Consider the following 14,261-nt stretch of genomic DNA (forward strand, 5'->3'; position numbering starts at 1 on the left):
CTGTGGCAATCCATGACAGATGGGCGGGAGCTGGTCAAGAAAATTTCTAAGAACAGCTGTGGAAAGAGGAGTAGGCCTGATGTTGTTATCATGACGCCCACCTCTCTGAGTCGAGCACTGAACACGCACCCCACGTGCTCCGATCACATCAGCTTCATTTCATTTTAGTGATCACCCAGGGAGGTGGTTGTTACCCTCACTTCACAGATAGGAAGCCCAAGGCTCAGACTAGAAAACTTCTAGTCTGCTAAAAGGTCCTTTATGACACCTAGGTGGTGGATCCTGGGTTCAAGTTCAAGTCAATCCCACAGGCCCCGCTCTTAAGCCTCAGGCCACATTGTACAAACAGGAATCAGTGAGTGCAGGGACCTGACGCCGAAGATGGGGAACCATGCAGCGTTCCATCCTAGGCCTGTATTTGCTGACTGTCTGTCCCTTACTCAGGCTGGAGACAGACCCAACAGCTCCAGCCCACCTGAGTTGTGTGTGTGCGTGTGTGTGTGTGTTGGGGTGGTGGTGCTGGTAATTAAGGAACTTGTTAAAGGGTCTCCCAACTATATGGGGAAGTAAAATAAGCAAGCAGCCGTGGGGTGGGCTGACGAAAGCAATTTCCTCACCCCCCTGCTTCAGTGCATTCACCAGAACTAGAAATCAGCACAAGTGAAGGCTAGCCCCCAGACATTCTTTCCAGCATGTCACAAGGCTTAGAATGACAGAACCACAGCAGTAATCGTGTTGATAATGGCGTCCATTACCGAGGACCTACTATGTGCACCACCCCACGAGCTTTACTGCTTTACGTGAATCATCTCAACCATTCTTCATAACACCACCGTGAGAAAGATGTTACTATTACCCCATTCCACAGGGGGGAAAACTGAGGCTCAGAGAGAGTCACTGGCCCAAGGTCACCTAGCTGGGATAAGAACCCAGGTCTGTCCGGCTCTGAAACCCACATCTTAACCAGAAAGAGCACTAGATTAGGGGTCCAGGAGACCAGGGTCTAAGTCCTGCTTCTAACTCCCTGTCCTCAGGCAAATCTCTGTCCCCTTCTGAGCCTGTGTCGTCCCCCAAGAGGTTGGTCTAGATGATGTCTAAGTCGCACTTCCACTTCGACCTTCTGTGACTCTGAGAACTGCCATGCCCTCTTGCCCTCTCCCCGCCCACCACTCCAGGAAGCCCAGCAGGATGCCAGAGAGCCACCCACTCCACACCCGCAGAAAAACACGAAGTATTGCCTTCTTCTGGCTGCCTCGTGCTCCAAACCAGCCAGGACACCCAGAACCACAAAGCCACAAGATTCCCTCGAGCCGGGCCGTGGGAGCAGGAGCCCCGAGGGCAGAGGGGCCGGGCAACCCCTCGCAGCCACCACTTCCTCTGCCCTCACTTCTCGGCAGGGTGTGCGGAAGTGGGGGAGGCAGGCTTTGGCTCCGTGCCCTTCTGGACCGTTTCTCTGGGTCCCCATGGCCTGGGGTGGTGGGAATGTGGTCACTTTGGGGGAATCCCGAGTTCACTCTGGAAGGTCAAGTTCAAGTGGAGGTTTTAGGACAAAAACCTTTGCTGGTTTTTCGCCAAAGGCAATTTTCGCCCACCATGCTCTGTGGCCGGAACGCCTTGTGGCATCTCGGATGCCCTGTCTCCCTCTCTCCTATCCTCTGAAAGAGCTGCTAAAATCCCAGATTCTGGAGTGAGAAAAGCCTCCCCCTCAGGACAGGTGAAAAGCACCAAGATTCCGCTCCCCTTTTACCTGACGCCAGCCTCCCTGCCTCACTCCTGCCCCCTGCAGTTCATCCTCCACACAGCAGCCAGAGCCTTAGCAAAACCTAAACCAGTCACCCCCTTGCTTGGAGCCCTTCAATGGCTTTCCATTACTCTCAGAACAAAATGCCAACTCCCCCAGCCTCTGTCCCCATGCCTGACAAGGTCCTGCATGACCTGGCCCCTCCAGGTCCACCTTTTCCTACCCCTTTGGCCCTTGCTCCCTCCGCCCAGCCACATCAGCCTTCTTGCTGCCCAAAACGTGCCAAACCCCGCATCCCTGTCTCAGGCCCTTTGCACATGTTGTTCCTCTGCTCAGAACTCTCCTTTCCCACGTCTTTGCCCAGCTGCCCTCTCCTCATCCTTTGGGACTCGGCATGATGTCGCCTCCTTCCTTGCCCACCCATTTGACTAGCTTCCTCCCCACCTCTCAGCTAACTCTCCACTATATCACTCTGTTTTCTTTCCTTTCTCTGAAGTGATCTTTCTGGTTGGTTGCTTTGCCTGTGTGGTCTCTGGATCCCTCCCCTACGATACACTTCCTCAAGGGCAGGATTTCGCTGCCCCATCCACTTTGGTCCCTACAATGAGGTGGGATCTCATTTTGTCCTTACAACTCTGCAGATGAGGATGCTGGAGTTCAGAGAGGTAGACTGACTTGCCCAAGGTCACACAGCCAGGAAGTGGCAGGACTGTGACCTGGGTCTACCTGAGACCCAGGCCATTTCTGCAAGGCCTCCATGGAGAGACTCCCATGGCCAGGGACCCACCTGGAGGGCTCTCACCCAGAGAGGACGGATTTACTGAGGTTCTTAGTAAGGATACCAAGAATGAAGGGCCTGTCCACTTCCTCAGTGGTCTTTCCACAGAGATACAGGGCAGCGGGGGCTCATCCGTGGAGCAGGTACAACCCTGGAGGTGAAAAAGCATGAGCGAATGCCTCCCAAATGAGGGGAGCCCACCAGAAACCGGGGAGCTGGGGAAACCTTCAATCCACCCAATGTTGTGCAGGAGGGGAAGCTGAGGACCAGAGCAAGGAAGGGGTTTACCTAAGGTCACATGGACTGGTAAAGCCTCACGGCATAAGGTCTCCAGATCCAGGAACTCCTCCTTGCCCTGAGAAATGACAAGTGAGACTCAAAGCCCAGGTTCTAGGAAGAGTGCCTGCCCAGAGCTGCCAGGCCCCGAGGGCAGGCGCAGGGCCAGCAGAGGGGATCTGAAGCATTAAGACAAAGAAAGGTCTCAAATTCCTTTCTTCTTTCAGAAAACATGCATCAAGAGTCTACTCCAGGCTAGACGCTGGGCCTGTCGGCAGAGGTGAACAATACACTCAGAAAATAGACTCCTCTCTGGAGAACCGCCTGGTAGTTTCTCCGAGAGTGAAAGACACACAGACCCAGCGGGCCCCCTCCCAATACCCACCCCCGAGAAATGAGTGCGTAGGTCCACTGAGAGACACACGGGAATGTCACAGCTGCCCAGACAGGAACATCGTCCATGGACACACGTGTACATCTGCTCAGTGGGACGCCAGGCAGCCTGCAAAGAGCACATTCTGGCACATGCCACGACATGGGCAGACAGAAAACTGTTCGCTGTGGACGGAAGCTGAAGGAAACCAGACCCGAGAGTATATATTATGAATTCATGCAGACAAAGTTCAAAACCAGGCGAAACTGGGGTGACAGAAAGCAGATCAGCAGCCACCTGTCGCAGACAGTGATGGTTAAGGCGGCACCTGGCAACTTTCTGGGGAGGTGGAAATGTTCTCTGTTTTGCTCTAGGTGGCGGTTACGCAGGTGTATACATTTGTAAAAACAGCTGCACAAGACGTGTGCATCTTACTTAAGGAAATTATACCCTGACTTAAAAAATGCCCAGTCTTGCCCTTAGGAAGCGCACAGCCCCACAGAACAGGACAGGCAGATGGTTCTCGCGACCACGATCCTAAGAGAAGCTGGCACCATGGAGGCCCGCTGTGTGTCGGGATTGAGCCGGCTTCCTCGGGAACAGCATCTGATGAACACCTCCAACCACTGTACGGAGGAGGCCCCGATATCTCCACGTCAGAGGAGGAAAACGAAGCTCAGAGAGGTGACGCGGTGTCCAAAGGGACACAGCAAAAAGTCCAGTCCCCACCTCCCTGCCCTCCCCACCCCATACCTCGAGGTCACTGGTCCCCGCGCAGCCGCCTCCTCTCCAGGGCTGAAGGGGACAGCAAGTGTGGACTGGACTTCTGTGAAAGGGCTGCTTAGGAAACGCGTTCTTCCTCCGCCTTCCGCCCCCTCCACCCTCCCTCACCCCCTCACTGCCACAGATCTCTGAGGTCATTGCAGCCCTGGCCTTCCGCCCGATGAGAAGGAGCCCCAGTGGCCGGGCAGCTGTGTGCTGGGGGTGAGGGGCGAGGAGTGGTGTTGACCAAGGGGACTTCTCCACGCCCGAGCTCCCCTGACCCAGCCCGTGGCCCCAGAGGGCCAGGAGGGCTTGAGGTTAGAGACCCCACCCTTGGCTCCAGCTCACAGGTGACGTAATCCTGTGTCTGGACTCAGAGAATCATAAAATGTTTATTCGGAATAACAACCACCACCACCATCACCACTGCGTACTCAGTTCTTATCCTGTGCCAAGAGCTAGGGCCTGTTTCGTGGGTCCTCACCAATGTCCCTCCAAAATAGGGACATCGCGTTTTACACAGGAAGAAACAGAAGCTCAGAGGGGTTATGTGACTTCCCACGGCCTCACAGTGAGGAAGTGGGGGCACAGGGATTCAAACCCAGGTCCGCCCCGCTTCGGGCCCGGGCCCTGAACCACAGCATCACGCTTGTGATCCCGCGCGTTAGTGCGGCAAGCGCCCCCGGAGTAGGTCCGCTCCAGCCACGTGGCGCTACAGACGGGAGAACTAAGGCCCAGGAAGAGTGTCTTGCTCAGAGCCACACTAAGAGTTCGTGGCAGGGCTTGGCCTGGAAGCTACATTTCTACCCTTGGCCTGGCTTTCAGCAACCGGAGCCTCGGAGCGGGCCACGTGCACCTGGATGGGCAGCGTGTGGGAGGCAGGGAGGCCTGGTTCCAGGCAGAGGTAAATATTGACATGATGGTGTTTACACTGTAACCCTACTCCTCCGGGCTGCAGCCTCACACCCGTCCTGTCCTGACCAAGGAGGAAAAGGAGATTGTGGGGAGGAGAATGGGGGGAGGAGGCTTATGGGCCAGGGGTTGCCTCTTGTGCTCCCCGGGGGCCCGTGGGCAGGAAGCCTGGGACATCTTAGGGGGCTGCTGCGGGCCTGGGCTGCAGCCCACAGGGCAAGGCCAGGAGCCAGGGAGATGGCGTGGGAACTGGGAGTCACAGGCCTGGATTTCAGTCCTAGCTCTGCCACGGATTGGCAGTGGGACCCAAGAACAGTCGGTGAATGGGGAGGAAAGGGCTTGGGTAACTGTCAAGGGCTGTGCAAAGGTGAAAGATAAATAACAACATTTCAGCCTGGTCAACGTCCGGCCCCAGTCAGCTCCTAATGCCTCTGGCCGCTGCCGGGCAGTCCCATCCCTGTCCCCAGGGGGCTTTCCTGGGAAGGCAGAGTTTCTGCTGAAGTGGGTGGCAGCTTAGGACTGAAGCCAGAATCTTGAGGAATCAGGAGGCCGCGGCCTGGTTCCGGTCCCTAATTCCCTAAGTGATCTCTGAGTGTCAGCTTCCACGGCTCTGTGCCGGGGATAAACCTACTTCCTGGGGTTCCCGTGAAGGTCAGAGAGGTTTACATTTAAGTGCCAGGCACATGGTAGGTCCTCATGTTGCCCCTCAGTCTTCCCACCTATGAAATGGGGAAGTTGAACTCGATGGTTAGAACACAAGCACTCTATGGTTGTAAGACCTAGCAGCCAGGGCCTCCTCTCTGTCTCTGAGCCCTGAAGTTAGATCCTCCCTCAGCTAATTTCCTGAATGTACTCCAGGAACTTGTTCCTCTGTTTACATCTCCCCCAAGGAAGCCCCCAAGGGCTCTGTGGGGAGGAGGGAGCTGTTCCAAGGCTTGTCAGTGAGCCAAGACAGGCTGTGGATCTTTCTGCCACCTAAGCCCTTGGGGACCCCTGGGGAAAGGGCAGAATTCTGAGGTCCTAGACCCCCAATGCCACTCACTGATTGTGGGGTTCAATCAGCATTGGTTGTTCATTAAACTTCACCCCCACCCCCAGATTATAACTCCTTAAGGGCAGGAGAGTATTTCCTTATTTTCATTTCTCTAAAACGTGCCTCCTAGGAAGCATCCCATTCCATGAACTGTTGCCATAGGAAGCACAAATGCCACCTCTTCTGGGAAGCCCTCCCTTATACATACTCCTGGCCAGGGTGACTCTGGAGCTGTATCCCCAGATTGGCACTATCATATTTCACCTGGTTTTAGAGCCATTTGGAATTTCGTCCTTCTCATTAGATCAAAGTTCCATGAGGACAGGAGCCCCACTGGTTGTTTGTAGGAAAGGATGTCGGGAGGACGGTCAATCAATGTCCACAGGGAAAGGGGCTTTGTGAGACCTCTGGGGCCACAGCCTCCCCTCTCTTCACTGCACATTCTGGGCAGCATGATGGGGTGTGGGGTCGGGTAGAGGAGGCAGTAACTAGTATCTAGACCACCACTGTCTCTCCTAGGACCATTCCGCCTGCTTCCTAACTGGTTTTCCAGCTCCTGGCCTCACCCCTCCTACCCCGAAGCAGCCTGTTGCCTGTCTCAAAACGCAACTCTGACCACATCACTCCCCATACTCTGAATTCCAGAGTGGCTCCCCACTGTCCTTAGGATCAAGGCCCCGAATCTTTAACAAGCCCCTCCCTGCATGCACCTGCCCGGGCTACCTTCCACGTATCATGGGCCACCTTCCACGCATCATCTTCTCAGCCTCCAGACTCAGCAATTCCTGAAGGCACCATGTTTGGTCCCATCTCACACCTACTGCTCCCCCCACCTGGAACCCATGCATCCTTTAGACCATGCATTCTTGAGACCACAGCTTTAATGCCATGTCCTCAGGGAGCCTTGTCTGATCCCCAGGTGAGGTTCCCCTATCTGCTCTCCAGCACCCCGCACGTCTCCTTGGCAACCGCAGTTCCACTTCTAATTTCCTGCTCCTTATCTGCCTGTCTGCCAGACTGTGGAAGAGAGCTCTATCGCTCTCCTTCATGCTGATGGCAGCCCCGACGCCTGGTACCGTGCCAGGCAGGTTTGTTTGCTGAATGAATGAATGAACACAGCATTTTGACCGTGGCCGGGGTGCTTACCTAGTCCACGAAAAAGAAAAAAATGGAGTGGAAACACAAAAAGTCGTAAACCTTTGCTGATGGCTCCTCCCTCACAGTAGACATCAAAGTATGGACTTTAGCCAAGCGGGTTATGTCATGGCCAATGCCTGAAACTTTCTGCTGAACCCACCCTGTAGGCAGCCCTCTGGCTACTCAAATCTTGTTGCTCCCCACAGGGCCTGGTCTCTCCAATTCTGCCTAGGAAACAATCTACTTCGTCATTAACAAAAATTAATGACACGCCTGTTTACCAAAACTCTTAGCAATGTCAGGAAAGCTGAGTGACCTGGGTACCAGCATAGACACTGACCCGCAGAGGGAAGGGTACTGCCAGGCTCTGGGAAGCCGGAGTGAGCCCGAGCGGACACGTGCAGGGGGCGTGTGGCTGGCCTCCCATCTTCAAAGAGTAACACCTTCCCTCAAGTTCTTAAACATTTCTACACTGTATCCCAGGTTGTATCCTCATGCTATCCTATGAAGGAAACAAATCTGCCCCACTTGGTAGGAAAGGAGGTGCGGAGAGGAGGGAAGCGTTGACCTAAGGTCACACAGCAAGCCAGTGGTATGTCCGGTGTTCAAACCTAGGTGTGGGCCCTGTCCTCAACCCAGCCACTACAGTAAAGATGATTCCCAACCCTCGGCTGTGGCTTTAAGCTCAGCCCCTAGGTTGGAATGTGGAGGAACATTCTCAAGGCGCCACAACAGCAGACAGGGAACATTGGGTTGGGCCTCCTTTCTCCCAACCTGTCTGCCTGGTAACCCTCTAATCACACAGGAGGCTTGTGCCTGGTCTGACCCTATCTTGCTGTGTGACCCTGGGCAAGCTCCTTCACCTCTCTGCCTGTTGCTGGGTGGTATGAGGACAACCGAAGACAGGAGATAGAAGAAGCCTTTTCATCCCAAGCCTCCACTGGGGGGGGGGGGTTGTCCACTTGAGGCCTTTAAAAACTGCACTGACTGCCCACCAAGGGGTTAGAGCCCTGGGTGGGGAGGTGGGGACCACTGGGGACACTCAGCCAGGACAAGAGGAAAGAGCCCACCCACTCTTCAAAGGAGTCCTGTTAGGAACCTGGGGGCTAGGGGAAACTTGGCCACGCTGGAGGGGAGGGAACGCAGGATTTGTTTAAAACCCATGAAGCAGGAGATCCAAGGAATAAACTCTTTAGCAGCCCTGAATCACCCCCACCTCAGGAATGAGCACAGGGACTCGTGTTTAGGGGAAACCAAAATGACAGGGGCCAAGGAGGCCTGACGTCGGCCTCCACCCCACCCACCCACCCACTCCTCAGCCTAAGCGTTTCGCCGTCTGGCCCCAGCCATGTCCATTGCCCAATTTCTCTCCTCTTTTCTGGCTCTCAGGTCCAGATGCCAGGCAAGCCCCATTCTGGCCTTTCCAAGAGGATTCCTCGTTGCTCTCACGCCCCTGGTCCTCAGTTCACAGAGGTTCCCCTACCTGCAAGTTCTTTCCAATTCAGATGCTACCTGCTCAGTGAAGCTTTCTCTCATCTCTCCAGCCAGGAGGAAGTCCTCGCCCGGCATCATACTCCTCTCCCAAAGATATGCCATCTGGCCTGAGGATCCTCACAGACATTTATGGACTCGCAGAAGCTCCCCTAACACCGTGTTGATAACAGTTTTTCCTCCTTAGCATAGGGAATATAGTAAGTGTTCAATAAATCTTCGCTGAATGATGAAGAAAGGACTGATTCTCTAAGTATCACTGTCCCCTTTTTCTCCCCTCATGATAACCTGTAATCCTTCTTCCCAACTAGCAAATAGGTTAGATGTCACACAGAACTTCCCAATTTGAGCTCAAGGTTGTACAAGACCGGAAATAAAACTATTTGAGCAAGCACTCTCCCTGGGTTATCTCACCAAATCCCCACACCACCCCTGCAAGCAAGACCTTTCATCTCTTCTCACAGATGAGGAAACTAATGGTCAGAGGTGAGAGTTCGACTTGATCCAAGTCCCTGCAGGGAAGTGGGGGAGCCAGGTTTCGAACCTGGATCTGTTTGATGCTAAAGCCTGGAAGGTTTCCCAGGTTGTAAGGCTCTGAAAAGTATCTCCAAGGCAAGACACCCTCCCTTTCTTTGGTGGTTTCTAAGGAGGAAAAAGCTCTTTCTGAGTAACTTAGGTCAGGGTGGGTTTGAAGACAGAGTGAATGATATGACCTCAATGCCTCACCCCCTTTTAGTGCTCATATGCTGAGACCTTAAATCAAGGGCCAGGCCACAGCATGTGAGTTCCCTGCCACTGGAACTGTCCAAGTAGAGCATTACAGGGGAGAGATTCCTGACCAAGGAGGTAGGTTGGGTCCAAGAAGGTCTCTAAGAAACAATTTCATTATTACTGACTCTGGACAGGCAAAGGGCAGAGGGGGAGGCAGATATAGGTGGGGAGAGGAGAGAGGAGGGAAAAGCGATGTTGGAAGGAGACGCCAGCTTTGGGCAGAGCAGAGGTTGGTCCTGGGGCATCACTGGGGGACTCTTCATGCCTACAGGGGTCCCATCTTGGCCCCACATGGACCCCTTCAGGCTTGACAGCATCATCACAGAGAAATGGAGGTGGCTGTATCCCTGGGACTGGCAGCCATCATCACTGGCACACGCCCTCCTCAGACCCCACCTGGTGACTTGTACTCACTTGACAGGGCACAGAACAGGACTAGGAAAGAAAATCAGAAGGGCCCATCCAGGGGAAAGAAAGCAAAGAGAAGTAGGTGGCTTCTACCCCCATGATGCAGAAGTGATCATCAGGCCCTAGAGAGATTATTGAAAGGTCCAAGCTTTCCTTCCAGAGACAACACCCCACCCTAAAACACACCAGCTTCGACCAAATGGGTTTCTTTCCTGGGGCTCCAGAAACCCCCATGAAATCCCCCTGCCAAGTCCCTTCTCCCTGGTGTCGCTGACCAACACCCTCAGCAATCCCCTCCTCTGAGGACCCATTACTGGGAGATGCTGGGGAGAGCCGGTCACTGAAAGCAGGGTCCTCAAGTGTTCCCTGGTCTCTGACAGCCGCCAGCCTAGCTGCCTCCAATCTCCACTGCCTTAGGCCATAGTGGGATAAGCTGTCCCCGAGTACTTCGACCTCTACGGAGCCCTCCGAAATGCGCTAGGTTCGGCCACCCACGATGCCCCAAGCCCAGCCTCAGCCCCAGGCCGACCTCGGCGTCCCGGGACATTCAGGTCCAACTGGATCCGGCCGCTCCGCAATTGCCCCCGAGCCCTGTATCGGACCCAGCTCGGATGCCCGGGGTCTCCACTCCCCGCTAGGACTTCCGGACGCCCCAGACTAGAGCTGCCCCAGCTGTCCCCGAACCGAATGGGCCACCCCGAGCCCTACAAACCCGGCCGGGGCCAGCTGCCCAGATCCAAGCTCGGCGCGGCCGCCCCCGACGGAACCGAGACGGCGCCGCCCGGCCAGCCAAGCCCGGCCCGCGCGCCCCCCGACTCCACGCCTTCCGAGCGAGAGCCTCAGCCCGCGCCCAGCCCCCCGCGAGCCCGGCCGAATCTCACCGCGGCGCGGCCGCCAGGGCCGTCGAGGCGGGGCAGGGCGCTGCACTCACCATAGCTCGCGCGCTCCGCTCCCGCACCTCGCCGCTCCCCCGGCCGGATCTCGGCTCTCAGCTCTCGGCTCCCGGCCGCGATCCTCGGACGGCGCGGCTGCTAGTCCCGGCCGCGCGCTCGGCTCCCCGCGGGCGAGCGCGGCTCCGGCGCCTAGTCCCGGGGAGGCGGGCCCGCAGAGGGGCCAATGGCGGGGCGCGGGGGCCGGGCCGCGCAGCCAATCACGCCCCGAGTCCGGCATAGGCCCCGCCCCCCCGCCTCCTTAACCCCCCGTGCGCCGGGCTGGGAGCGCGACTGCGTGCGGACCCAGCGGCTGGCTCAGGCGGGGCCTCGGGCTGCGGGGTGCGGGGTCGGGACCTCGCCGAACCCGGCTTCGGGGACAGGCGGAGCCGGGGGAGCGGCTCAGCTGCGTCTGGTGCGCGGCGCCGGGAGCCTCGGCGACCTTTGTCTCCTGCCTGGCGCCTGCTCGGCAGTGTAACCCAGGGCGCTGCAGCTGCGCGTGTGTTTATGTGGGGTGTGTGTGTGTGTGTGTGCGCGCGCGCGGGAGGGGAGGAGGGTGGGGAGAAGTACAGAAAAAAGCGGGGGAGGGATGGATCCCGCGTGCCTGTGTGTTTATTTGTGACGGAAAAGCAGAGACTGACTATATTTGGGGTTTGTTACTTGGAGCTTCCGTGTGTGTGTGTGTGTGTGTGTGTGTGTGTGTGTAAGAGAGAGGGGCAAGAGAAGGCGGTGGGAGGGAAGCAGAGAGAAGGACTGATGGCTCTCCGTGCCTATGCGTTTTGTGTGTCCGGGGTAAAAACTGTCTCTACTGAGTGTAGTGTAAGAGAGTGAAGGACAAAGAGGGCAGGGTGCAAGGGTGTGGGTCTGTGTATTTGTATGATGTGTGACCTGTGCCTTATGGGGCCTGTCGCACTGCATTGCCGTGTGGTATAAGCAGTCTTTGTGTCCCTGTTACAAACAGACCAAATCCCTGTGGTGTTGTGGTGTTGTGGGTGCATGTGTGCATGTGCACACACAAGGGGGACATGGCTGTGATTTGGTACACTGTGGATAGAGCCTAGTTTGTGAGAAAGAGAGATGAAAATCTGTGTGGTGAAAGTGTGTTATTTGTATGACTTTGTGATAACTTATATTTGTGTTGTGTCCAGAGAGAGAAACCAATGTGTTAAGAGGCATAATGAGTGTATGTTCAGCAGAGAAAAAGCCCTCTGGGATGAGATGGGGTTTGGGCTTTGAAGGAAGTATAAGGCTCCTAAGGCAAGAGGGAATGATGTGGGGAATCTTGCCTCCCAGCCATGGTTATGGGGCAAGGGAGTTGAATGGCAGGAGACAGGTGGATTCTGGGAGAGAGGGCACCGACTGCCAGGAGAGGGTGTAGGAACCACTGACAGCAACCCTGCTCAGGAGCTGGCTCAGATGACTCCGGGCGTGCAGGAGAGAGGTCTAGGCACACAGTGCCAGGTTCCAAAGGGGACCATCTGTTCCTGGGCAGTGTGTGTGGCAACCTAGAAGCGACCGGGGGCTCTGTAGAAATAAATCTCTCCCCTTCCATTCAACAGCACTATGAGTTCCTTAATGTGGAAAGAAGGACATAGGGAGGAGGGTCACTTGTCAAAATTCACAAAGTGCATTGAGTGCAGCAGACAGAAAGCAAGGTAGAGAGGGGAGGGCTGGGTCTTGCCCTAAAGGTGACCAGACCTTCTCTGTCCCAGACACTCTCTCCATCCTGGAGGTTGGGTAACATACCATCAGCTGTCCAGGACTGGGCTAGTTTCAGATTCCTGGCCAAGCATCTTCCTGGGAATTGTAGCTTGATGCCTGGAAAGACATTCTGAGATCCAGGGAGACGCAAAAATGGAACCCACTTGTCCTGGCTCCACTTGCCAGCAGTGTGATTGTGGTGGATTCCCTTCTCTTCTCTGAGCCTCAGTTTTCTTCTCTGTAAAATGGACTTCAGAATTCCTGACCCCCCTCCCTGTACTGATGTGAACATTTAACAAGTTAATGTACATGTGGGTTCCTTGTAAGCTACAAACCACTGGACAATATTAAGGATTGTTCCATTTATATAAAGTTCAGCAATAAGCAAAATGAATCTATGCTGTTGGGAGGTCAGGCTACTATTATCTTTGGGGAGGAAATAACTGGCAAGGGGGAACCTTCTGGGTGCTGGAAAGTACAGAGGGGCTGAGTACAGGGATGTGCTCAGTTTGTGAAGCTTCCTGAGGGTCTGTGTATTTTTCTTCATACAGGCATACCTTGGAGTCATTGCAGGTTTGGCTCCAAACCACCGCAATGAAACAAATACCACAATAAAACGAGTCAGATGAATTTGTTGATTTCCTTGTACATATAAAAGTTATGTTTACACTATACTGTAGTCTATTAAGTGTGCAATAGCATTATATTAAAAAAACCCAATGTATATACTTTAATTAGCAGATACTTTTGGGGTGGGCTCCTGGGTGGTTTACTTGGTTAAGCCATCAACTCTTGATTTCGGGTCAGGTAATGACCTAAGGTCATGAGATTGAACCCCATGTTGAGCCCACATTGGGCTCCACGCTCAGCGCAGAGTCTGCTTGTCCCTCTCCCTCTGCTCCTCCCCCAGCTTGCACACTCACGCCCTCTCTCTCTCTCGCAAATAAATAAATCAAATCTTTTTTTAAAAAAGTTAATTTAAAAAAAGATACTTTGGGGGTGTCTGGGTGGCTCAGTTGGTTAAACATTTGACTCTTAATCTGAGCTCAGATGTTGATCCCAGGGTCTTAAATTCAAGCCCTGAGCTGGGCTCCACGCTGGGCATGGAGCCAACTTAAAAAAAAAAGATACTTTATTACTTTATTGCTGGAAAACGCTTACCATTACCTGAGCTTTCAGCAAGTCATAATCTTTTGCTGGTGAATGGTCTTGCCTCGATGTTGATAATTGCCAACTGATCAGGGTGGTGGGTGCTGAAGCCTGGGGTGGCTGGGGTGATTTCTTAAAATAAGACAATGGTAAAGTTTGCCGCATTGATTGGCTCTTCCTTTCGTGAACGATTTCTCTGTAGCACACGATGCTGTTTGATACCATGTTACCCACAGTAGAATTCTTCCAAAATTAGAGTAATTCCTCTCAAACTTGCCACTGCTTTATCAACCACATAATATTTCTGTGTACTCTTCTAAATCCATTGTTGTCCTTTCAACAATCTTCCCATGCCTTCTCCAGGAATAGATTCCATCTCAAGAAACCACTTTCTTGGGGCGCCTGGTGGCTCAGCCGTTAAGCGTCTACCTTCGGTTCAGGGCGTGATCCCGGAGTCCTGGGATCGAGCCCCACATCGGGCTCCCTGCTCTGCTGGGAGCCTGCTTCTTCCTCTCCCACTCCCCCTGCTTGTGTTCCCTCTCTTGCTGGCTCTCTCTCTCTGTCAAATAAATAAATAAAATCTTTTTTAAAAAATAAAGCATAAAAAAAAGAAACCACTTTCTTTCCTTCTCCATAAAAAGCAATGTCTTGTCTGTTGAAGTTTTATCATGAGATCGCAGCCATTCAGTCCCACTTCGGGCTCCACTTCTCGTTCTAGCTCTCTTGCTCTTCACACCACATCTGCAGCTATGTGCTCCAATGAGGTCTTGAACCCCTCACAATCATCCACGAGGGTGGGA

General features: G+C 54.2%; 1 protein-coding gene across 1 annotated transcript in view; it reads right to left on the reverse strand.

Annotated features, from left to right (window-relative positions):
• Nucleotides 1-10,766, reverse strand: part of ECE1 (endothelin converting enzyme 1) — a 113,328-nt gene extending 102,562 nt beyond the window's left edge. The window contains exon 1 of the mRNA XM_040645907.1: nt 10,614-10,766. Coding sequence (XP_040501841.1) covers nt 10,614-10,616 — 3 coding nt within the window. The 5' untranslated portion in view covers nt 10,617-10,766. The remainder of the gene's footprint in view (nt 1-10,613) is intronic.
• Nucleotides 10,767-14,261: the final 3,495 nt, after the last annotated feature.

Source organism: Ursus maritimus, unplaced genomic scaffold, assembly GCF_017311325.1.
Source record: "Ursus maritimus isolate PB19 unplaced genomic scaffold, ASM1731132v1 scaffold_32, whole genome shotgun sequence".
Classification (NCBI taxonomy): Eukaryota; Metazoa; Chordata; class Mammalia; order Carnivora; family Ursidae; genus Ursus; species Ursus maritimus.